Source organism: Notolepis coatsorum (assembly GCF_963971535.1).
Source record: "Notolepis coatsorum genome assembly, chromosome: 5".
NCBI lineage: Eukaryota > Metazoa > Chordata > Actinopteri > Aulopiformes > Paralepididae > Notolepis > Notolepis coatsorum.
The window spans coordinates 7,184,620-7,211,850 of NC_140169.1; the positions used below are offsets into that span (position 1 = coordinate 7,184,620).

Here is a 27,231-nt window from a genome sequence, read left to right on the forward strand (position 1 = left end):
ACCATTGTTATTCCTATATTTCTCTCAAACTGTGTCCTTTGTTGAGATGTATACGTGTGTTTATCTGTTAAGGTTAGTAGAACATGGTCCATTCATTGTCTGAAGGTGTTTAACGTGGTTAACCTGCAGACTTCTAATCAAGAGGCTCATACACTGTGGTCCAGTGTAATGCTGAGGAAGGCTTATAGCCAAAACGTGTACGTCACAAACAAACAAACCTAAAAAAGGATAGATCTACAATGAGTCGTGCCATTTTGACAATCGTTTTATTTCTGGCCTATGGTATTTTTCCTCCCAATCTCATCCTAGGGAAAGGAGACATGGGAAGGAGCGGAGGTTAGTGAGGTTAGTAAATGTGGTCGGTTAGTGAATACGGCCAAGCACTAGTATATATTGGGCATACCAGCTAGAGCCACGGATACTGCAAGGCCGTTAGTTTGTGTTGTGTCGAAAGCGGCCCCCACAGAATCCTCATACCTCCAGCATGCAGCCGTAGTCGGCGAAGCCCTTCAGCTCGTCGGCGATGCACATGCCGAACTGCTTGGTGCCAGTCTCCATGGAGCGCCGGATCATCAGGCGGTAGCGCGGCTCGAAGACGTGCAGCGGGCACGGGATGGTGGGGAAGGCCATGGTGCACACGAAGATGGGCACTTCCTGGTTCAAGCTGCCGGAGAGGAGAACGAGGAAAGGAGGACGTTAGTCCATGTGTGTGTATATACTAGGGTTGGGCACCGTTCACATTTGAACCTGGGAATCGATAGTGGTGGTACCTTTTTCCGGTACTTTCATTATAACAACACATTTATTTCTGTTGTAAAACTAAACTAAAGTCTAAACTTCTCAATTTCCACATTGTTATCACACCACACAAACTAAAACCCCTCCCTACCTCCCTCTCCCAAACCGTTCCTACAACGATTTTTTTTAAATGTTGCATGATCATGTATACATTTATTATGCATTATTCTAGGGGTGGACGGTATAAACGGTATACGGTATAAACGGTATTAATTTGCTCTACGGTATGGATTTTGACTATACCGTGTAACCGGTACAGCAGCTCTAAAATAGCAATGACGTCATGTAACCACAGCGCGACTATTTCAATCGCATTTGCCCCTAAAAATAGATAGAATTAGTCATAGATAATAGATATGTGCAAACTGGAAAAAGTTATTTAGGAGGCTTCGCGCAGTGGGCGTGTCAACACGCAATTGTAATTTCATAATAAACACATATCACTGCGGCGCACAGCAAGTTTCAATTTCAGTTCCTGGCATTTTTAACCAGTGGAGAAAGGTAAGATATTTCCCTATCGTTTTTCTTATATGAATTATTCTACGTTAATAAAACATACCTGGTGATCAACTACAGTTTGCTGTAAACATTACGATATGTGTGTAGTGTTATGATAACGACGGCAGCAGCGGGAGCCGGGAGGACGGCTGCAGCAGTGGATTTGCGAATAGCATGCAGCTGCAGAGCCGCAGAGCCAGGGGCTCTTTCAGGTCTGGTCACAGGCCCGTCAAACAGCGCCCCCCCCCCATCACCATTTTGTGTGTCAATTTGTTGACAATTGTCAATTCTTAAAGCTGAGGATGAGTGGCACCTTTGTCTCAATTCTTATTCAATTCAATTCGCTCCGCGGCTCTGCAGCTACATATGCTTCTAGCAAAATCCAGCCCCGCTGTTTGCAATGGGAGCAGGAGTCTCGACTCGGGACTTATTTTATTTGGAATATAATGACTTTATACGCAAAAGTAGCCTAGTTTTAAGTTAAAATATTATAAATCTACATGCCTTGAGGATGTCACTTTATATAGCCTGCCTATCAGGCAAAAAAAATTATTCTAACAGAAACACTGATACCGTGATATATACCGTTACCGTCTATGCTTCAAATTATACCGTGATATAAATTTTAGACCATACCGTCCACCCCTACATTATTCTTTTGTAAGTTATCCTCAGGCCATCCTCAGTAAATACTATCAAACTCCTCTGACCTCATCTGGTCTTTCCAAAGACCAGTGATGGACACACACACACACCTTGGGCGGTATTACGGTATACCAGGGTATTTCGAAATACCGACGGTATGATTTTCAATACCGTGACGTCACAGACTGTGCGCCGACTCTGTAGTGCACAGCACGCGCCAGCAGAGGGCAGGGCAGTCTGTCTTTCCCTCTCTCAGTCAGAGCAGAGCACAGCTGAGCAGGTGACGCGCATGTTCCGTTGGGTCTTTCATCTTGCATGTGTTAATCTGCACAATAAATAAAGACTTATTCTTCTATAGAATGCGGTTATGGACCGTTTATTAACCATGGGCCCACTTCCAGACATTGGATGTTTGAGGAATCGGGAAACGGAGCATTTTTTCTAACGTTTTGAAATTGATTCGTGCATGAATGTGGACTCAGGGCAGGGCTGTACGTTAACTTTTTTTGCACATAGCACTGGTGCTACAGAGGTTGATCGTTTTGTAGCACAGGCCAAAATCTTGTAGCACAAGTATAAAATGTGTTATATTTGTAACAGTCACAAATGTGCCTATTGTATTTGTGTTATTTAGTTGCAGTGCCATGTTTGGCTGTCATTTTATGCTGACAAGTTGACGTCACACAGCCAGACACGTTACGTGTAAGGAATTATGGGATTTGGTGTTGGGTGTATGGACTCTACTAGGGGTGGGAATCACCAGTTTCATCACGATACGATACGATATAGATTCTTTGGACAACAATACGATATTTGCTGATATATGCCACGATATGATACGATGCAGGTGCCTGCAATCGATATGAGACGATATCATAACATAAGCCCATTTAACACAATCAGTAACATTAGATCAACTCAAAAAAGGCAACGGAAATATCATTTGACATTTTTATTTTTGACCTCTTCCAGACTTTTAAAGGAAAAACAATCTATTGTTTTTAATACACATAGACCTCCTGTTCACTGTAAAGTGCCACGTTTTGATATATTGAGCTTTAAACTTTAAGTTAAATGTTTTGGAACTCACAACACGCAACCGTTTTATGTTGCATGATCATGAATACATTTATTTTGTATTGTATTTTTTATGTTTAAATATCAACATTATCTGTCCACCCTCAGTACATTTACTATCAATATAATATACTCGTCTGACTTCATGTGATCTTTCCAAACGCGCACACACACACACAGAGAAGGGAGAATGTCTGCCCCCGCCTCCTCACTCTGCCCGTCTGCTGTTCTCTCTATATGGCTATGAACAGCTTGTTGTAAGCTCATGCTAACGTAACGTTCATTTCGGACTTTATGACGCGAGGATTGCAAAGCATGTTATATGCATTTGACCCGTTGCCGAATAAAACAGCAGGGATTTGTTTTGGGTCGCGACAACAATATCCACTAGCTCTGTTTCAATGTCCGCGTTCCAAACGCTGCTGAGACGAGCTGCTGCTGCTGAGACGAGTCCTGCTGTGTTGTGATCTGAGCCGAGCGGATATGAGTCACTGCTCGCAACTCGCGGGGATATTGTTCGCTAGGGATTATGGGATTTGGTGTTTGATATATGGAGTCTTACGCAGAAGGGACATTGTATTTAATCGCACAAGACTACAAGTACCAAGTGGATAGCGGGCCATCGCACCAGTGCTATTGAAGTCAATCCTTTCATCGCACAGACTGACGTCAGTGTCGCACGTGCGACATATATATCGCACTGTACACCCCTGACTCAGGGACACGTTGTTTGGGTACCGCCCGGTAAGTAAGTTATGTTATGGTTAAGCGATTGGAAGATGAACGTATGAGATATGAATGCTGGTGGTAGTGTATGTTTGGTAAAGCGTTCCAGTTCGACTGTGTGTGTGCGTATTGGCTTCGCGATTCACTACATTGGTTTAATGGCTTAAGCTGGGTTTTGATTATTATTAATGCAGAATAAATTTTGTGCGTCTGTGTAGTTGTGTACTACTGTCGTGAGTTTGAGAGTCATATTGCTCTAATGTCAGCCTCCGTTATACGCTCCGTATGACTCGTTTCATATCTGCGTGTATCGAATGTGCGGGCTGGTTTGTTTACAGCGCGTTTGTTTACACTTGGTAACACGGGTCGCTAAGGAATGTAGGCTCGAGGTTGAAGAGAGTGCACTTTTAGGTTGAAAGAACGGCCCTAATGTCAACGTGTTTCAATATAAGCGGTATGTATGGTGATAACGAGTATATTGTTAACTTAACACTCTCTTCCCCCCCCCCCCCCCCCCCGATGAAAATCATACCGTCATATACCGTATACCGGGGTATTATGTCATCAAGGGTATGACGTTGTGAAAAAAATTATACCGCCCAAGCGCCACACACACACGGCTCATAGCAGACTTAATGATTTTAGAATATGACTTAATGATTTTAGAATATTTCAGATAATGAAATAAAATGTTTATATCATGAACTATCCAGTTAGTATTTTATAGTGTAACGTTTGGCTACTTTAAATCATTGAAAGTAGAGAGATAGCTCAGCCATCCCTGTCGTGATGTATTAGGTTCGAGTTTGAGCCTCTTGGATTCCGTAGTTAAGTGATTAGCTTAGCGGCTAATGTGGACATGGCAAGGATGCAAAGTAGGGGTGGACGGTATGGTCTAAAGAATTTTTTTCTGCCCGATAGGCAGGCTATATAAAGAATGACATCCTCAAGGCATGTATATTTATAATATTTTAACTTAAAACTAGGCTACTTTTGCGTATACAGTCATTATATTCCAAATAAAATAAGTCCCGAGTCGAGACTCTGTGCTGCTCCCAACGAATCCCAATAGTATGCAACTGCAGAGCCGCAGAGCAGGGGCGCTATCAGGTCCGGTCACAGGCCCGCTCAACAGCGCCCCCCACCCAACGGCTGAATTGCCAATGGTATTGCACTGTGCAGGCACAGCTGTCCAGCTCTGCGGCTCTGCAGCTGCATGCTTCTCGCAAAATCCAGCATCCAGCTCCCGCTGCCCAGCCGTCGTTATCGGAACACTACACACATATCATAATGTTCACAGCAAACTGTAGTTGATCACCAGGTATGTTTTATTAACACTTTCTTCGCCAGGCTTATGTACATCATTATACCATCCTCTGCCAGCTCTATTTGTCTATGGAGAAGTTCCCCTTCTTTGCAGGGCTATAACTTTTTAAATTGTATTGCTAAATTGACATTACTATGGCCCATTCAACGTCAATTATCTATCGTTCAGGACGTAGCATTCTCCAGAATGTGATTTATAGCCCCAAATGCATTATATTGATGATCAAATACAGTTTGATAGCGATCTGCGAGAGATAAAAAATTTCAAATGGACGTGCTTCTAGAAGTTACTACTTATCATCTGATGTTGACCGGATGGGGGGGGGGGGTCGTTTATAATTCCGTGGCCAACGTTAGATGATTCATCTAGTGTGGGTGATATGATCATTAGAGCAGTTTGTATCGAACACGGTAAAAAAAACGCTGAAACTCACCACAGCTTCCTCGTAGCGTTGGGCGATGAGCGTGGAGCAAAAATATTCCTATTATGGGATGTTGAAATATGCGATCCATCTCCAGGTTGTATAATAGTATATACGTCCAAATCATGTTGTTTATCGAGTTATTGGTAACGGATCACTATCCATTGTGTCACGCTCGAGTCCCGGCACCTATAGCGAATGATCGGACCGAATTTGGATGAGCACCAGTTTCCGTTTCCGGTTTCCGGTTTGGGCGATCCGCCGATCGGCCACCAGATGGCGCTCTTGAACCGTTGGAGAGTTGAGAGGGGATCAACAGTAGATCTCAAGTCTCCGGGGGAGAAATATGATTGCGATCACAGATTTTTGAAATATTGATCTCAATGACGAGTTTAGGCGTCCTTGGCGATTAAAGTGTTAACGTAGAATAATTCATACAAGAAAAACGATAGGGAAATCTCTTACCTTTCTCCACTGGTTAAAAATGCCAGGAACTGAAATTGAAACTTGCTGTGCGCCGCGGTGATATGTGTTTATTATGAAATGACAATTGCGTGTTGACACCCCCACTGCACGAAGCCTCCTAAATAACTTTTTCCAGTTTGCACATATCTATTATCTATGACTAATTCTATCTATTTTTAGGGGCAAATGCGAGTGAAATAGTCGCGCTGTGGTTACATGACGTCATTGCTATTTTAGAGCTGCTCTACCGGTTACAAGGTATAGTCAAAATCCATACCGTAGAGCAAATTCATACCGTTTATACCGTATACCGTTTATACCGTCCACCCCTAATGCAAAGCATGTTAGACACATTGGACATTGCTCTTGCTGGTCTGTTTTTTTTGCGTGTCATTTAAGGTCCACACTGGTCTGTGTCTATTATAAAATGACAATTGCGTGTCATTTAAGGTCCACACTGGTCTGTGTATATTATGAAATGACAATTGCGAGTCATTGGAATTCGGATTATTTTCTAACTGGTCGGGTCTTCGGTATCGAAATGTGGCACAGATTGATCCAACGTGAGTCGATACCCTTAAAAGTACAGAGTTCGGTACCCATACCTAGTATGTACATATGTCTGTGTGCGTGTTGGATATTAGTCTGAGTGAGAAGGATCCTGTAGAAAAGTGTGTTGAAAAGAAAAGAAAATTGAAGCGACAATGTGTAACTTCTCTATTGATTAATGAAGTTCTGAGTGTATACAGAACAAATTGCGACAACTTGCAACTCCTTTTAAGTGCTCTAGCCTCAAATGGTCTGGATCAACCAGCTTGGTCAGCATTCTCGCGACCAAATATTACTCTCAAAGAGAAGGTGCTCAGTGGCTCAGGGGGTAGAGCGCTCGTCTGGTAATCAGAAGGTTCCTGGTTCAATTCCGGCAGCATGTCAAAGTGTCCTTGAGCAAGACACTTAACACCTAACTGCTCCTGATGAACAGGTTGGCACCTTGCATGGTCGCCTCCGCCACCAGTGTGTGAATGTGTGAGTGATCAGTGTCTAATTTGGGCCACTTGGACCTGTAGTGTGAAGGTGCTTCCATGAGTGACTTACTTAGACAGCTCCTTCATCTCTTCCTCGTGGATCTTCTTCCTCTCTGCCAGCTCATCTCCCAGGTAATGCTGCAACACTTGCTCCATTAACAGGGTCTTGTTGTACGCTTTGGTGGCAAGGTACTGCAATTACAACAAAAATATGAAAAATATAAGTATAAGCATTAAAAATAAACAGATAAAATGTCATCATGAAGCAAGTAGGCATATGCCTTCTGATCATTTATTTATTTGCTTAGGGCTTCCAATTCCTTTTGTGCCAATTAATTCCTATGGTTGTGTGTGTGTGTGTGTGTGTGTGTGTGTGTGTGTGTGTGTGTGTGTGTGTGTGTGTGTGTGTGTGTTGGGCGGACGTACATCAGACAGGTTCTCCTTGCAGAGTGGACAGTTGGGGTTGTGGTCCAGGCAGCGCTCCAGACACTTGAGGCAGAAGGTGTGTCCACAGGGGGTGGCGACAGGCTCATAGAACAGCCTGGACACACACACACAAAACGGGAGGAGTGGGAGGGAACAGGAAAACAAGAATCTTCATTAGAAATGAATAGCAGCTTTCCCCAAGAAAAGTACTGAAAGACTCCAGCTCATTCAAAACTCTGCAGCTAGACTACTAACTAATACCAAAAGGAGGGAACACATTAGCTACTCTACACTGGCTTCCTGTAATTTTAACTTTTAGAAATGGATTTTAAAGGTACTTCTCCTCATACAAAGCTCTAAATGGACAAGGACCCAGCTACATTGCTGACTCTATTAGGTCTATTAGAGGTCACCAGAAAGAGTCATAGGCGCAAAGTTTTGGGACTGTGAGCAGGAAATTTGAAAGGCTTTACAGACCAAGTCTTGGTGTATTAGTATTTTTATTGCACTGCACTATTTTACTCTATTACAGGTTCGAAACTGTCGGGTATTAAACTGTGTGGGTATCAAGCAAGAAAGACTGTCGGGCTTAGAGAGGGAACTCTGCCCTGAAAGGGAGGTTTTCCCTGAGTGGGATGTTCGAAGGGTCAAAGTGGGTATCAAGAGGGAAGAGTCAGGCTTTAAACTGTGAATACTAGGGTTGTCCCCGACTAAGGATTTGGATAGTCGACTATGATTGGCCGAAATTAGCCAATAGTCGACTATGGGGAAAAAAAGTTAATTATAATTTTTCTCTTTTAATTTTTTTCTTTTTTTATCATTCCATTTGGGCTGTGGGGGTGCTTAATGTCTGAAGGAGTCAACGGAAGGCTTCTTGTCCTCTGCAAAAGCATGCAATTGGTCCAGTGATGGATACATCTTGATATTTGTCTAGTCTAGTGTGCACATTAGATGGGTGAAATAACAGTAATCCAGAACTATTTTATTGCACTGTAAAGAAACTGTGATTTTATAGTATGTCTGCACTTGTGCTCATTTCATCATTCATGTATTTTATATTCTACTAAAACTGAATCAAACCATAAACAAGGTGGTCTGTTGGGATGTTAGATCCTAATGTGAAAACTGTGATTTTATGTCTGCTCATTTTACCCTTGCTACAGATTACAGAAATTCAAGAAGCCTATTGGAACACGAGGTTCTGATATGATTTGATTAATATATCTGCATTACTTTATCCCACTTTATGCTTTGCTCTTGCCGCTTGTTTTACACTGATTTTGGGTCTTATTTCTTACTGATGTAAAGCACTTTGAACTGAAATCCCCTGTATGAAAGGTGCTATACAAATAAAGTTATTATTACACAGCATTTACAGTACAGGCATAAATAAACATCATGGCTCATGTTCTACTCTGGGTATTCAGTAGGTGGTGTCAGATAGGCAACTTTGTGACCCAAGGATAGTAGTACCACGCTTGAAAAACATGTCCATGCATTTTGAAATGTTCAATTGCAAATTGAATCAATTGTTGGTTGTTTTCTCCGGTAAGTTAATCGTTTAGACTAAGCGACTGATCAAATAATCAACTACAGAATAATCGTTAGTTTCAGCCCTAAAACAAAGCATTACATCCCTGTACATTCAGACAACAGGTGTGGTTTTTATTTGTACCTCATGCATAGAGAACACTCCATGTCTCCACTATCCAACAGCTGGGCAGGCACCATCCTCCCTCCACACATAGCAGCAGTCTTGGAGGAGCAGGCCCCATCTGGAAAGTTGGAACAGGACTTGTAAGGCCTGTGATAACTGGAAGGTAATGTTATTGTGTCTCACTGCGCGCTCCTCTCACCTGGCCTGAGCAGCTTGGAGGGCGGGCAGAAGGAGGACGGGGAGGCGTCTCCGCCGTGCTTCCTCTTCAGGCCACCGGGGGGCACTGGCAGTGCCGTCAGGACCCCTGCCGGGCTCTTGCCGCTGTCGCCGGTGCCGTCCTCCTCTACGACCGCGGCAGGTCTAGAGACAGGAGACGGAGGTTTGGAAGAAGAAGATGCGGAGGAGCCCTCCGTGGTGGCACTGAGCTCTGGGTCCTAGGGAGAGAGAGAGAGATGTGGCAGAGGGGGAGGTTAGTGGGAGGAGAGAGGGGGGTGTGCGTGGTGTATCCGTAGTCTGAAAAGCATGTTGAACCTATAATATTAGAATAAGTGCAACTATCTACCCACTACTGTCCGACACAGATTGTTGTATATTCTATATTGTATAGTATTGTAATATTGTTAATTTTTTAAGCTTATTTACAATTATTTATTTATTTTAAGCCATTACCAGCACATTGAGTTTGAGTCCCTAAACTGACAATAAAGTCTATTCGATTCCATTCTAGAATCCTATGTACATGTGATTTGATCAGCGGATTCAAATTCAGTATTAAACATGTTGTCCGTCAGTCAGGGATGTGATCAAGACAACGCGACACGAGCAGGAGAAACAGAACTCATATTTCTGATGTGTGTGTGTGTGTGTGTGTTCGAACCTGCAGAGAGCTGCCAGACGTCTGTGTGAGGGGTCTGAGGGAGCGGAGCAGCACGGAGGGCTTGAAGTGACGGGTTGACGGGCCTCCCTGGAACGGGTGCATGGGTGTCGGCATGTCGTCCCGCTCGAACACAGAGGAGAACGCTTCGCTCAGGACCTGGAGGACAACATCCACCCATCAAACTATGACTGAGCACCGCACACAACTAAAGCCTGGACGTGTACTGTTCTCCATATCAAGATTTGTCACTATTAGGGATGTCTCGATAACGATACCAGTAACGGTATCGGGTCTGATATTGTGCTCATACTCTAAAATTACTAGAATATACAAAAATTACTCGCATACTACTACTCCGTAGTTTGTTCCGGAAAGCACAAAATGTTATTTATATAATTTTAACTTGACGTATCAAGCCCTAGCCATATTTTCAGAAAATTCGCCTAAAAGTACATACCCAAGTAAATGATAGATTGCTCCACTTATACAACATCCATTTGCATGTTCTTGGTATCTGGGGACATCTATGGACCTCAGGGAATGTATCCCCAGTGTCAGACATATTGTGTCTGTTACTATGCTTGAGTAAATTGTAATGAACCAAAAGGAGAATATAAATAACTTTTTTTTATTGATCTTTGACGGTGAATAACACCATGCCAACATTGACCACACGTGACAAATTGTCACTGAACTCATTCAGCACCTTCTTGAGATCAAGTGTACAAATAATTCAAGCAAATGAATAAAGGGCAGATTATTTACAGGAGTTTTTGTAGATACAGTACTGAATTTTCCCATCCGGACAGATGAAATTTGATATTATATGAGGGAGAGAGGGATGAGAAGGGAGAGCGAGAGGGTTGCAGGAGAGAGAGAGAGAAACAAAAAAGAGGTCTTGGGGAAGTGAGACGTTGCTAAGCTACAGACGCCGGCCCATCAATGACCAATATTGATTTGCATTGAGAAATCACTAAATGATTACAGCTCACTAGAATGATAAGGCAGCGGTGCCTATGAGACAAGGTAGTGCTATTCTCTCATCTACATCATTGCATGGAGCTGTAATTAACACAAGGCAAGGATTCAATGTCCCTGATGACATCACTGGTGGCCATATTCAAACTAATTTACTCGCAATAACCAAATTGATGTGTGCAAAACAGTTTGGAGATTTTGGATGTGTGTGCTATCTATACATCCGTGTTAAAATACATATTCTATGTCTTACAGCTGACTAGTTTAATATGACCAACTAGTGAACTGGCCTGGCTATAGTAGACACTACTGTCCCTTTAAGGTGGGAGCTGTAGAGCCATGCCAAGGTTGTTTCCCACATAAGACATAATAAATAACATAGCCTAGCCAAGCAGATTGCTTATTCATTTATTCCCTAACTGGGGCACATTTTGTTTATCCTATCTGTCATATCTGAATGGCTAGTGTTACGTCATTTCAATTGTATATTAATGTACGTTCTGATCAGAGCTCGACTTCGTCACTTTCTGGTCAGACGCTTGTGTGTAAACATGTGTGTTTTTCTATAAACTGATCACTTTTTCACTGTGGCCACAGATGAATAAACTATGTTCTTTTCTTAATAACTCGACTCAGAATGATTTCACAACGGCTCATCCTTTGTTCTTGGTCATTTCCACGACATGTGTAAGAACATGTGCAAAATAAATCAGCATTGCAAGTGGCCCTTTAATAAACCAATGACTGAGCTGAATACATGTCTGTGTCTGTGTCTCACCTTCTGAGCCTCCAGCTTGACTCTGGTCCAGTCAGGCTTGAGTGCCAAACACATGATGTACTCCTGCAGGGCCTCGTCGTTACAGCGCGCTTTACTGAGCGCTGAGGCTTTCAAGTAGTGGGCCTGGAAACACAGAAGATAAACAATAAAACACTGTTTCAAATAGTGGGCCTGGATGAGTCTATTTTTTTACCAACGGATTTCCAGTTCCGTGTTAATGTTCTGCGATCTGATTGGCCACTGACGTTTCTGGTGCGATCTGATTGGCCACTGGCGTTTCTGGTCATGTGACATGTGCGCACAATCACGTGACGCCTGTGTCTTTCCCCATTTCCGCCTCGAACGGCATGCAAACGACCTAACGCCTAGTTTATCACTGGTTAAGCTTAGGAGACTCTTTCGAAGTTGGCTATGGTTAGAGTTTGGAATCAGGGCTGGTGTTCTATCACCCTGCTCTAAGACAAACTAACCTTAACCAACTTCGAAAGAGTGCCTAAGCTTATCAGATCGCAGAACGCGCACACGGAACTGGAAATCCGTTGGTAAAAGTATTGACGCGGCCTGGACACACAGAAGATAAATAATATAACACTGTTTCAAGTAGTGGGCCTGGACACTAGGGCTGCAACGATTAGTCGACATAATCGACGACGTCGATTATAAAAAAATCGTCGACGAGAAATTGTTGCGTCGATTAGTCATTAAAAAAAAATAAAAATAAAAAATTATTTAATTTTTTTTTTTTTTTTTTTTTTTTTTTGTGCACTACCTATCTTTGTGAGAGTGGCTTCTCAGGGTTCCAGACAACATCATAACATGATGATCCCATAGCAAATTTTGGACATTGAAAACATTGTTCCCCTGCAGGAGATGATGATCAGACTAGACACACAATACATTACACACGCACTCCTCTCACTCACACACAGCGATCAGAGTAAGACACACACATACACACTCCTCTCACTCACACACAGCGATCAGAGTAAGACACACACACATACACACTACTCTCACTCACACACAGCGATCAGAGTAAGACACACACACATACACACTACTCTCACTCACACACAGCGATCAGAGTAAGACACACACACATTCACACTCCTCTCTCTCACACACAGCGATCAGAGTAAGACACACACACATCACACTCCTCTCACTCACAGCGATCAGAGTAAGACACACACACATACACAAATTACACAGTACACACCTCTCACTCACACAGCGATCAGAGTAAGACACACACACAAATTACACAGTACACACACTCCTCTCACTCACACAGCGATCAGAGTAAGACACACACACATACACACACACACGGACTCCTCTCACACACAGCAAACAAAAGTTATTTAAAGTACACTTCCACTTTAATTTGTATTATTTAATTTATTTATCTTGTTATGAGTGATTGCTGTATTGTTCTTCAAATACATTTTCATTTAAAGTGGCTTAAAGATCCAAATTCAAATGTTTCATGAGTCATTATTTTAATTTGCTATGGGATCATCATGTTATGATGTTGTTGTTTGGTCCTGACAAGAGTCTCAAAGTCTGGGGTGATGGTAGACAAGCAACTCTGAGGTCATGCTCAATGTCCAATCTGTTCCTCTGCTTCTGTCACAGAAGATAAACAATAAAACTGTTTCAACAATGATGAATGCGATTATTAACACTTAGAGTGCCAACGACGAGAAATCTTGTTGTTCGCCGCCATGCATTGAGTGCCAACGATGAGAAATCTCGTTATTGCTTTTATTAGCGATATCTATTCATTTTTCATCAATCCAGCCTCACGTTATCATTGGGACCGTCTATGAGCTCGAACAGGGAAAATACCGCCCCTATCATCTCCCGGATGGTAACGCACCCATTGGATTGGACTCAATGGAAATGCATGGGAGAAAAAAAAACGGAATCCACATTTTACTTCTCAGGCATGTAATCCGAGATGATTGCATTCATTGTGGACCCTCAGAGCAGCGTGGAATATGTGTTTCGAGTACATAACGTTGGATCAATAAACGTGATCGATATTTGGAATGGCGATCAGGAATTGGAATAATCTTTTTGCAGAACATCTGATGTGAGGTAAGGAATCTATTTTACCAGTCTTGGGGTAATCAGATGTATTTTTCACATATATCTCAACGTGTCCCCTATGTGTGTATGTGCGTGTATAACGTTAGCGCTGACCAGGTCATAGATAATAGATTTTTCAGCCCGCTTCTCTAGCGTGCATAAGTACACATATACTATCGATAATCTAGCGTTTATTTGAAAACTATTCATAAATCAGCCGGAAAATGACAACGTGTTGTGTGTATTCCAGTAAAGAGCTATTATCACGGAATCTTTTTTCTCTCTAGACATTTCCAAAAACGCCCGTTTTTCAAAACGGTATAAAACGGAAATGTACAGATGAAAAAACAATCTGTTTCGTACATGTTGACTGCAAGCAAGTCATTGATAAGCGAAGGGCGTATTAGACACATAGCCATAATATAGAATATAGAAATAGCTCCGCGAAAATCATGAAATATCAGAAAATCTGTCTCAAAAGGCTGGCATTCAAGCGATAAATCGTGCTCCCCCTGCTGGCACTCAATGTGTTAAAAGAAACCCCATGATATAGTACCGGAATGAAGCTAGTAGTATGTTGTAGGCTGTTCTTTTGTCATCTAAATCTCTATAAAGAATATTGTTGTGAAGGATCAGATTAAACCCAATATATATATTTATTTATGGATATATATTTAATAGTATTTGTATATCGTTCGATATCCCTTGTATATTCCTTGTACATATACACGGAATATCCCTTTATTCTACTACAGCCCATAATAGTTCATTCTCTTATTGGACAAAAGGACCAGGCGCCAGGGACAAGCCCCTGGCGTTCAAGTTCAAAGGTACCGACGAGACATGCCCTTACTAGCCTCAGCTCCGCGCAGGAATACGGCTACCGAAAGCAGAGCGGCACTACTTGTCCACTGTGCATATAAATATGGCGCAAGAAATGTAGAATTCCTCTTAGTCCTTTACCCTTCTACCCAACTAAGTAACAAGACGTGAAGCCTCACCCCACGATACCGCGTGCGGTGTAGTACGGCCTGTTTGGCCTTAGAATAGCAGTGAAACCTCGTGCGAATTAATAGCTGAATTGCCCGAGTTTGGCACCGTATTTCTATTAAGTAATAATAGTCTATTATGTATGGTGCATCGTTCGGTTAGAGTTCTAAAGTGAGCAGCACCCCCATCGTTTCCTCGCGTTATCTAGAGTCTTAACCAGGTTGAGCAGACCACACGTGGTGCTTTCATCCGAGGAGTTCTAGGCGAGGACGAGTGGACCTGCACATTGGATTACCTACCCCGACGACTGCTGAGCCCTATACGGCATGGAATATCTATTTGCTTTGGTGCTTTGATTTGTGGAGCGGATAATCGCCAACACCGGTGAGTGTTGGATTTACCCCGAGAGGAGCCAAGGTGAGACGGCGCTCAGACCAGACTGAGGTCGCCTCGCTTCTTCTTCGTTGTGGACCTAAAGCTACAGCTACAGCTATCGTCTACAAGAGAGCCCAAGTGTATTCATCTGCGGATCAAGGTTCTACGGGCACTGTGTTCTGTACCTGGACTCTCCCTAGAAATCGTTGACCAGACGGGATACAGCCGACGGCTCTCCTACCCCCCCTACTGGCTTACAACCGGCGGGACCCCTTCAGTATATTATCCAGCTATAATCATTAAGTGACCATAGATATAATCCCCTAAGAGCCAGGTTGTATACTTGCTTCCTGTGTAACCAGAGATTGGACATTCAGTGTTGATTTGCCTACGAATACTCATTTGCCTTACAAGAGCATTCAATTCAAATCATAAATGTAATAAGTAACTATTATATGTACCCTTTGCTATATATTAAATATTTGACTATTACCTTTGTGTGGACCTGATTTCATATGTGGGAAAGTGTTCATCATACTTAGATACCGTGTACTGTATGGCCAGTAATTAAAGTACATAAAGCGGTAGTGGTTTAATGATACCATACTTATCAATACAGTCAGGGAATTGTACCCCTCAGTTACAAATATAAAGCGTAAAGCCATAAGAAAGACACAATAATTATTTATTTGAAGATAAGATAAGATATTCCTTTATTGATCCCCTTTATATGTTGTACATGCTACAGTAAACTGATTATAACAGGGTTCCCACAGACATTGCTAAATGAAATTCAAGGACTTTGAAGTATTTTCCTAACCACTATTTCTCATTTTAAAAGGGCATTTAAAAGGATACAATTCACTTTTAAATGCCGTTTTAATATTTTTATATATATATATATATATATATATATATATATATATATATATATATATATATATATATATATATATATATATATATATATATATTTTTTTTTAAATCTGATCCAATATGTATGGCTTAGAACCAATTTCCGACAATTAGTTACACTTTAAATAAAAAAGATTATATTTGTTGATTCAGAACAATTTTATCATGGATGAACAAAACTTTCAGTGTGAATGGTTGATTTGAATTTCAAGGATTTTTTAAGCATCTTGTTAAAATAAATTGGCTTTCAAGGAATTCCAGGCCTCGACTTTTTTTTGTCAAAAATCAAGCACTTCAAGGACCTTGTGATTAGGATATCTGACCTTTGGCCAGAGAGGTTTGATGCTGCAGAGGCTGCTGGCGTCCTGCACCGCCTGCCTGTAGCTCCTCATCTCTATGTGTAGCTCAGCCCGCTGGCACAGCAGTTGGCCTGAAGAGGGCGCTGTAGACCAGAGGGAAACATTTTAACAGGTCAGTTAATACCTCTCAGAGGGAAAGAGGGAAGTAGGTCAATGTTATAAAACATGTTATATTATGCACTAATTTGGTAACATTAGAGCCGTCGTTTGATAACTTGCTTTATTGTTACTGCAGTTTACACATTAACTTACTATAAAACAATGTCAGGGGGGGAAACGTTATGATTTTTTTTTTTTTTTTTACAAAACAGTCAGTTTCCAACAAATAGCCTCTCTGTGATATATGCTTACTTTTCAAATAACCTGAGACATAAGACCCATTTCACATATTAACATGCACTAAAACCATAGCAGGGGATAAATAACATAATAAGCCATTATCTAGCAAAAGTCACATTATCTAAACAAATAACCTGATCACACTGTAATTTGCACTAGAAAAACCACAATCACTGAGAATAAGAAAAATATCATGACATTATATTTTGACCACATCGTTCAGCCCCAACTAAATTTTTTAAATCAAATCATGACCAATAATATAAATCATCTTAATCATTTGATTGTCAAATACCTTAATAATCCGGGTGATACATGTTTGGCTGTAGCTGATGCTAGAGAGTTGTCAAACAACAATCAAAATAATTCAGATATTGGATTTTGTTTTCCAAATTCCTTGTAATGTAAATTAGTTTGAATATGGCCACCAGTGATGTCAGCGGGGACATTGAATTAGGGCTGGGCGATATGGCCTCTAAATGATATCGCGATATGTTTTGGCCATATCACGATACACGATATATATCGCGATATTTTGACATTTCCTCTAAAGCACTTAAAAATACTTGATTTAACCCTTTGATGCATACAGTCACGCCAATATGATGAATATAATAAGTCCCTGCAAAATATGTTTGCATTATTAAACCATGAAGATGCTTTAAAAAATAATTAAATGAAAATGTACTAAGAGTAGTCTACTGACACACTAATAAAAAAAAATATTTACATCTAAGACAATTTATATAAAAACTATTGGGTGCCTAAGACTTTTGCACAGTACTGTGTTTTCTATCCACTTTAGCCAAACACACATATATATATATATACACACACACTACTGTGAGAAAATAATAATCACACACAAATGGATAATGGCTTATATATTATATCATCCCCTTAACAATTGTGTGTATTGAGCTGTACTGTACCCATTCTGCAATCTGTTAAAGTTTTCAATCAATTATATCATCAACTATCCAGTTAGTATTTATACTGTAACGTTTGGCTACTTTAAATCAGAGAGAGAGAGAGAGAGAGCGAGAGCGAGAGCGAGAGAGAGCGTTTGCGTTTTGAGCGTATAAGCTGCCGTAGGCGATGATGTCACACTCAAATGTAAACACAGGAAGTTGAACACACGGAGATTGAAACTGGATGCAAGAAACGAATAACCAATAAATATGAAGTTATCTTTAAACCTCTGTTGTTAAGCGTCGTCAATATAACCCACCCCCTTTTCTCACAAATGGAACTAGTGTCGTAGAGTCCGCTTTGAGCACTTCCAGGGTTAGCAGCTAAGAGCTAACGCTAGTTAGCTTAGCCTATTTATGGTTTAACTTAGCAGCTAACGTTAGCCCATTGCTCGCGTTGAAGGTCCGCGCTGGTCTGTGTAATGAAATTACAATTGCATGTAATTTAAGGTCCGCGCTGGTCTGTCTATAATGAAATGAGAGGAACGCTCTGCACTAAAGCAAGTCTCATATCAGCCGCGACAACATATACTCGATGTTCACGATATAGTAATTTACTACATCTCACATAGAACAAGCCGCGATACATCGAGTATACTCGATATATCGCCCAGCCATGCATTGAATCCTTGTCTTGTGTTAATTACAGCTCCATGCAATGATGTAGATGAGAGAATAGCAATACCTTGTCTCATAGGGACTGCTGCCTTATCATTCTAGTGAGCTGTAATTAACACATTTAGTGATTTCTCAATGCAAGAGACGACGTACAGTATGGTGGAGGAACACCTGGTCGTCTCATCTCAGGGAACATTCAATTTTCAAACAACGTGTCCCAATTAAAGCCCCAACAGACGGACAACATCAAACCAGCTACACACAAGACTGGAGCCTGGTGTGAGTCTGCAGCAGTCAGACAGACACACACATCATGTAAACATCAACACGGCTACACACAAGACTGGAGCCTGGTGTGAGTCTGCAGCAGACAGACACATCATGTAAACATCAACACGGCTACACGGCTACACACAAGACTGGAGCCTGGTGTGAGTCTGCAGCAGACAGACACACACATCATGTAAACATCAACACGGCTACACACAAGACTGGAGCCTGGTGTGAGTCTGCAGCAGACAGACACACACATCATGTAAACATCAACACGGCTACACACAAGACTGGAGCCTGGTGTGAGTCTGCAGCAGACAGACACACACATCATGTAAACATCAACACGGCTACACACAAGACTGGAGCCTGGTGTGAGTCTGCAGCAGACAGACACACATCATGTAAACATCAACACGGCTACACACAAGACTGGAGCCTGGTGTGAGTCTGCAGCAGACAGACACACACACACACACACACATCATGTAAACATCAACACATCATCAAATCATAATCATCCTGCTGAACTACCCAGCTGTAGACTGAACTACCCAGCTGTAGACTGAACTACCCAGCTGTAGACTGACTGAACTACCAGCTGTAGACTGAACTACCCAGCTGTAGACTGACTGAACTACCCAGCTGGAGACTGAACTACCCAGCTGTAGACTGAACTACCAGCGGTAGACTGACTGAACTACCAGCTGTAGACTGACTGAACTACCCAGCTGGAGACTGAACTACCAGCTGTAGACTGAACTACCCAGCTGTAGACTGACTGAACTACCCAGCTGGAGACTGAACTACCAGCTGTAGACTGAACTATCCAGCTGTAGACTGACTGAACTACCAGCTGTAGACTGACTGAACTACCAGCTGTAGACTGAACTACCCAGCTGTAGACTGACTGAACTACCCAGCTGGAGACTGAACTACCAGCTGTAGACTGAACTATCCAGCTGTAGACTGACTGAACTACCCAGCTGTAGACTGAACTACCCTGCTGTAGACTGAACTACCAGCTGTAGACTGACCTACTAGCTGTAGACTGACTGAACTACCCAGCTGTAGACTGAACTACCAGCTGTAGACTGACTGAACTACCCAGCTGTAGACTGAACTACCAGCTGTAGACTGACTGAACTACCCAGCTGTAGACTGAACTACCCAGCTGTAGACTGAACTACCAGCTTGAACTACCCAGCTGTAGACTGAACTACCCAGCTGTAGACTGAACTACCCAGCTGTAGACTGAACTACCAGCTGTAGACTGAACTACCCAGCTGGAGACTGAACTACTAGCTGTAGACTGAACTACCAGCTGTAGACTGAACTACCCAGCTGGAGACTGAACTACCAGCTGTAGACTGACTGAACTACCAGCTGTAGACTGAACTACCCAGCTGGAGACTGAACTACCAGCTGGAGACTGAACTACCCAGCTGTAGACTGAACTACCCAGCTGTAGACTGAACTACCCAGCTGGAGACTGAACTACCAGCTGTAGACTGAACTACCCAGCTGTAGACTGAACTACCAGCTGTAGACTGACTGAACTACCCAGCTGTAGACTGACTGAACTACCCAGCTGTAGACTGACTGAACTACCCAGCTGTTGTAGACAACGAGACACAATCAGTCACATCTAGGGATGGGTACCTTTCACATTTGAACCGATACGGTACCGGTACCTGTGAATCGATACCGGTACCCAACGGTACCTTTTTTCTGTACTTTAGTCTCAAGAAATTTAATTTACCTACCTCAGTCGAAAAAAAAATCCAAACTTCAAATAACTACAATTTCGACAGTTTTCGGCTTGCCATTGCTCCGACTGCTTTGTTGTTGAATCAAGTCAAATCCTAGGTAAGTATATATTGTGTGTGTGAACGTTGACATGAAAAGAAAAAAGGTTAAAAAAAAAAAAAAAAAAAAAAAAAAAAAATCCGGTATCTCACTTGAATCGATACTCTGTAGTACCGACGTGTTTCGGTTCGGTACCTCAAAAGTACCGAATTCGGTACCCATCCCTAGTCACATCAAACTTTTCATGTAAACTCATTCCATCATTAACCCACAGCGTTTGCCTCCTGATCTCTAACCTGTAGTTATTTATTACAAGTTTAGACTGAACTCTAAAGAAAGGTATGATCCGAGGAAAGGACACACAGCATCATAGTAGCATTCTGAACTGGACTTCCATAAAGCGCTGTGCCTGTGAGACGCCACTAAGGGGCAGACTATATGCATGTCTATAAACTACTAGTTACACTCTATGTACAGGTTTACGTAATAATCTCATTATTTTCATATACATTTATATTTTGTCACTCTCTCCATCACCAACTGATATATAACCGGCTCATTCATGTTTTTACATTTGCCGTTCTTGGCTGTTCTAAACACTGGTGTCTGGTACGAGTCGTTCCTGTTCTAAACACTGGTGTCTGGTAGGACGTTCTTGTTATAAAACACTGGTGTCTGGTAGGACATTACTGTTATAAAACACTGGTGTCTGGTAGGACGTTCTTGTTATAAAACACTGGTGTCTGGTAGGACATTACTGTTATAAAACACTGGTGTCTGGTAGGACGTTCTTGTTATAAAACACTGGTGTCTGGTAGGACATTACTGTTATAAAACACTGGTGTCTGGTAGGACGTTCTTGTTATAAAACACTGGTGTCTGGTAGGACATTACTGTTATAAAACACTGGTGTCTGGTAGGACGTTCTTGTTATAAAACACTGGTGTCTGGTAGGACATGACTGTTATAAAACACTGGTGTCTGGTAGGACGTTCTTGTTATAAAACACTGGTGTCTGGTAGGACGTTCTAGGGCTGTCTTAAATACTTCGAAGCTTCGTTCGATGGCACAAGCTTCGAACATTAAAAAAAAATCGAAGTTAAAAATTAAATAAAAATCAATTTTTTTACTGTGTGTGTGTGTGTGTGTGTGTGTGTGTGTGTGTGTGTGTGTGTGTGTGTGTGTGTGTGTGTGTGTGTGTGTGTGTGTGTGTGTGTGTGTGTGTGTGTGTGTGTGTGTGTGTGTGTGTGTGTGTGTGTGTGTGTGTGTGTGTGTGTGTGTGTGTGTGTGTGTGTGTGTGTGTGTGTGTGTGTGTGTGTGTGTGTGTGTGTGTGTGTGTGTGTGTGTGTGTGTGTGTGTGTGTGTGTGTGTGTGTGTGTGTGTGTGTGTGTGTGTGTGTGTGTGTGTGTGTGTGTGTGTGTGTGTGTGTGTGTGTGTGTGTGTGTGTGTGTGTGTGTGTGTGTGTGTGTGTGTGTGTGTGTGTGTGTGTGTGTGTGTGTGTGTGTGTGTGTGTGTGTGTGTGTGTGTGTGTGTGTGTGTGTGTGTGTGTGTGTGTGTGTGTGTGTGTGTGTGTGTGTGTGTGTGTGTATATGGGGCCATTGGGTGGGGCCGGGGGACAAATACCCTGGCGGAAAGTAACCCAGCTCAGCACTGCCCAAATTATATCATCACTATTGCCTGTTTGAAGGATATCATCCTCAAACACATATATACCACCTACACGCCTATTCTCAGTCCTTGCCCCACAATGGTGGAATGAACTACCCACCCCAGTTAGGACAGCCGAATCCCGTCCAATCTTTCGCCGTCGACTAAAGACGCACTTCTTCAACCATTATCTGAAATAAAATAAAAATAATAAAATAAAAAGAATCTAACCCTAACTAACCTTACTGTCATGCACTTGTCCTAATAAACTAACCTACACTGTAACACGCAACACTTTGATGAATATTGTTACTCAGCTGATAGAGTTGTATCCTTCCTGATGACCTGTCGTACAGAACTTGTAAGTCGCTTTGGATAAAAGCGTCAGCTAAATGACTAAATGTAAATGTAAATGCCTTGTAGAATTCCACACATAAGAACGAAAGATACTGGGATGAATAAACAAAATAGGAAATAAAATGTAGAAATGCATGCAATACATAAATAAATATGAATCTCCATATATGAAATAGAACATTTAGATAAGGTGCTACTGAGATGTTTGTGAGTTCTTTGTTTTTTTGTGGAAGTAGCCCTTCTTAAAAATGCATGAACATTCACTGATAATTGGTCTGTAGTGGAGTCTACAAGGTCTACATTGCCGGACCTTGTAGACTGACATAATTCTGTGCATAGTTTAGTCTACACAGGCCATATTTCAAATAATCAAAATCTTACTTCATTCATCTTAAACATTCTTGATTTGGGGGATTGGTAGTTCCCATGAAATCTGAAGTTGTTCAAACGACAACAGCGATCCACCTTGAATTAAATCACACAGCCGTGTTGGCTGTGTCACAGTCACGAAAGGGGCTACTTAATTCATTAATCCAAACCACTTTTTTTTTTTTTTTTTTTTTAACAAACATGACAACACACGATAAGATATACAAGCATTATTTGTCAGTGCACATCCAATGAAATCACATTTTAGTTAATTGTCTTATATAGGATATACCCTTAATACCTGTTATCTAAAAACCTACACACATATGCTCCAGCTCGTACCCCCCCCTTCCGGACCCCCCATTGGATAATCCATCCACTTTCCCTCGCTCCTAACCAGACATTACCATTATATGCTAGCTTTTATTTTCTCCACCACTTCTAACCACAATGTCATTTTGGATTCATTGAGACCCAAAATTCTTGCTGTAGATATTTCTTGATAGATCACATCGAGATATGTAATAATCCAGACCTTTCGGCAAATTTTTTCCGGTTGGAACCATCGTGATGCTATCAGCTTTTTAGCCACTGTGATACCCGATAAAACCAATCTCTTTAGCTGTGGATGTACTGCGCACTCAAAAACATCATTCAGCAGTAGTACAGAGGGGTGTACAGGTATATTCCAAGTCAAGAGGTTTGATAGTTGCTGGGTCACCTCTTTCCAGAATATCTTAACTGGTGGGCAGTCCCAGTACATGTGCATAAATGTCCCCTCGTCCCCATTTGTACATAAGGAGCATTTGGAGTCTTGTATAAGACCCATTTTTTTCAGTCTTATAGGAGTCAAGTATGTCCTGTGAATATAGTTAAGATTGATTTGTTGATGGTCCGGGTTCCTTGATGTGAATCGAATATTTGCCCAGGCTGCTTGCCAATCAAAGTAACTTTCCAGGTCTGGTATAACCCTCCTCCAGACAGAGTCTAGTTGGAGGGTTTCATACGAGGACGTTAGTAATTGATGATCAAATCTGAAACAAAACCTCTCGATGTCTCTCTTTCATAGAAGAATTTGTGGTATCTGTGGTGTTCAATTGGTATGTCTAATGGAACACCCTGAGACTTCAAACATAGCCGTAACTGTATGTAAAAAAGCCATGTGGACTTGGTGAGATTAAATTTTTTGCATATTTCTCCATAACTACAAAAACCCTGTTTGTTAAAAACATCAAACCACTTTTTTATAGAGCACATTTAAAAACAACAAAGTTTACCAAAGTGCTGTACAAGTCCCACAACATAAGATACAAAAAAATTCTAATTATTTTTTTATTATTCAAAGCTTAGAATTAAAATCGAAGCTCGGCCCCGAAGCTTCGATTGCCAAAAAAAAAGGTCAGCCCTAGGACGTTCCTGTTATAAAACACTGGTGTCTGGTAGGACTAGGGCTGACCTTCGAAGCTTTTTTTGGCAATCGAAGCTTCGGGCCGAGCTTCGATTTTAATTCGAAGCTTCGAATAATTTTTTTTTTTTTATATATATTTTTTTTATCTTATGTTGTGGGACTTGTACAGCACTTTGGTAAACTGTTGTTTTTAAATGTGCTCTATAAATAAAGTGGGTTGGATTAATGAATTAAGTAGCCCCTTTCGTGACTGTGACGCAGCCAACAAGGTTTCACTCGGCTGTGTGATTTAATTCAAGGTGGATCGCTGTTGTCGTTTGAACAACTTCAGATTTCATGGGAACTACCAATCCCCCAAATCAAGAATGTTTAAGATGAATGAAGTAAGATTTTGATTATTTGAAAATATGGCCTGTGTAGACTAAACTATGCACAGAATTATGTCAGTCTACAAGGTCCGGATTCTACATGGTCCGGCAATGTAGACCTTGTAGACTCCACTACAGACCAATTATCAGTGAATGTTCATGCATTTTTAAGAAGGGCAACTTCCACAAAAAAACAAAGAACTCACCAAAACATCTCAGTAGCACCTTATCTAAATGTTCCATTTCATATATGGAGATTCATATTTATTTATGTATTGCATGCATTTCTACATTTTATTTCCTATTTTGTTTATTCATCCCAGTATCTCTTTCTTATGTGTGGAATTCTACAAGGCATGTAGGTGTATATGTGTTTGAGGATGATATCCTTCAAACAGGCAATAGTGATGATATAATTCGGGCAGTGCTGAGCTGGGTTACTTTCCTCCAGTGTATTTGTCCCCCCCCCCCCCCCCCCCCCTCCGTTCCCGTTCTAAAACACTGGTGTCTGGCAGGACATTCCTGTTATAGTAGGACGTTCTTGTTCTAAAACACTGGTGTTTGGTAGGACAATCCCAGGAAAGTCCTCCGGCACACAGTAAGTGATACGTTTTGCATCAACAGCAGTTTGTTTTGAATAAATGGAAGACTAACTCAGTATTTCCTTGCTGGAAAGCAAGTCAATACGGTGCTTCTCACCAATAGATAGTGGATTATTACCACTTCTTAGGTTCTTTAGATTATTTTGTCCTTTTCCACTTTTAGCATCATGGGCTTCTAGCCAGTGGGCAGGGAGGTGGCAATGAGGTGGAAGGACCATGTTAATGATTGTTGAGCCTCTCTTTATCTCCTGACCTCCGGTGGCCTTCCTACCCTCCTCCCCTCTCTCTTACATAAGCGGGTCAGTGGTTGATGCTAAGTCACAAAGAATGGGGTGAGTCAGTGCGGGATGAGCCTTCTACCAGGAGCTTCAGCAAACCATCCAGAAGGTCCACAACTTCCCGATTCTGCATAGAACAAGTATGAAAAGTATTTAAAAATTCTAAATCGGAAGTTCTTCAGTTGTAGAAGTGGAAATGGCCTCCCATGGGCTCTGTAACGTTAACATTTCTACCGTGGGAGACTGCAGCACGTTGAAAACGGTGCACGGAGGGTTGAAGCAAATGCTTGGTCATATTGTAGTTTCCTTGCTGCACATAATACTCTTGCTGCGGGTATTTCGTTTAACTGTAATCCATCCTTTTTGTGAAGCTCAAACCAAATGTTGAAACGTTTTCTGCCGTTGGCCATGTTCCAGGAAAAGTAAACAAGTCTCTGCTCAGCTGACGCGACCACGTTAGTCGCAAATGAGAGTAAAACTCTCACACTGCATCATATGACTGAATTTTTCCTTTTCACACAGTGGAAACGGGTCGACACGCACACCTGTGGCTCCTGGTCCTGAATGCAGTTCCTGCTGTGCTCCGTCCTCTTCTCTCTTACATACAATACGTATTTATTCACAAGTTAAGGGAGTATAATGTTGCATTACATGCAAGGTCGCCTTCAGAAGAGACTGAAAAATAGGCCACCTCGCACTCAGTGAATAATGCAGTGGCCATCTTGGCGTCGGCCAGAAGGCCTGATACTGGGTTTGTTGGGAAAACATTTGCTGGCTGCGATAAAGCTGTGAAAGCTCTCCGTCCGCATCACTCCCATCCTCTCTCCAATAGAGAGACAGTCACCTCAGCATCACTCATATCCTCTCCATAGAGAGACAGTCAACTCAGAAGCACTCATATCCTCTCCACAGAGAGACAGTCACCTCAGCATCACTCATATCCTCTCCATAGAGAGACAGTCAACTCAGAAGCACTCATATCCTCTCCACAGAGAGACAGTCACCTCAACATCACTCATATCCTCTCCATAGAGAGACAGTCAACTCAGAAGCACTCATATCCTCTCCACAGAGAGACAGTCACCTCAGCATCACTCATATCCTCTCCATAGAGAGACAGTCAACTCAGAAGCACTCATATCCTCTCCACAGAGAGACAGTCACCTCAGCATCACTCATATCCTCTCCATAGAGAGACAGTCAACTCAGAAGCACTCATATCCTCTCCACAGAGAGACAGTCACCTCAGCATCACTCATATCCTCTCCATAGAGAGACAGTCAACTCAGAAGCACTCATATCCTCTCCACAGAGAGACAGTCACCTCAGCATCACTCATATCCTCTCCACAGAGAGACAGTCAACTCAGTAGGGCTGCAACGAACGATTATTTTGGTAATCAATTTTTTTGATTAGTCAACTAATCTAACAATTATTTTTGTCATTCGATTAGTCGACTAATCTAACGATTATTTTTGTCACACCCTCAATCTTAGCTTCCTGTGGGCATGGCTCCTTCTCCAATGCATGTTTTACCTCACATGCTCAAGTTTGCACACCTGTGAGTGAGGGCCCTTTCTCACTCACCATTCGGGGTCGAATCAGCGCCGGGTCGCACCAGAAAAGGGTGTGTCCGTCTGAGTGAGAACGCGATCAACCGGTAGATCAATGACATTCAATATAATTGATGCGAGCAATGTTACTAGTAATAGGCTAAGCTAACTAGCGTTAGCCGTTAGCTTAGCGTTAGCCCTGGAAAAC

The 27,231-nt window shown here is 41.9% G+C and overlaps 1 protein-coding gene across 3 annotated transcripts in view; it reads right to left on the minus strand.

Moving 5' to 3' along the window:
• Positions 1-27,231, minus strand: part of lonrf2 (LON peptidase N-terminal domain and ring finger 2) — an 85,745-nt gene that overhangs the window by 12,591 nt on the left and 45,923 nt on the right. For all 3 annotated transcript variants that reach the window (XM_084313917.1, XM_084313918.1, XM_084313919.1), the window contains exons 3-10: positions 16,396-16,514; positions 11,699-11,821; positions 9,943-10,098; positions 9,265-9,499; positions 9,084-9,183; positions 7,409-7,523; positions 7,053-7,174; positions 478-664 (exon numbers count right to left, since the gene is read on the minus strand). In XM_084313917.1, the coding sequence (XP_084170043.1) occupies positions 478-664; positions 7,053-7,174; positions 7,409-7,523; positions 9,084-9,183; positions 9,265-9,499; positions 9,943-10,098; positions 11,699-11,821; positions 16,396-16,514 (1,157 nt within the window). The remainder of the gene's footprint in view (positions 1-477; positions 665-7,052; positions 7,175-7,408; positions 7,524-9,083; positions 9,184-9,264; positions 9,500-9,942; positions 10,099-11,698; positions 11,822-16,395; positions 16,515-27,231) is intronic.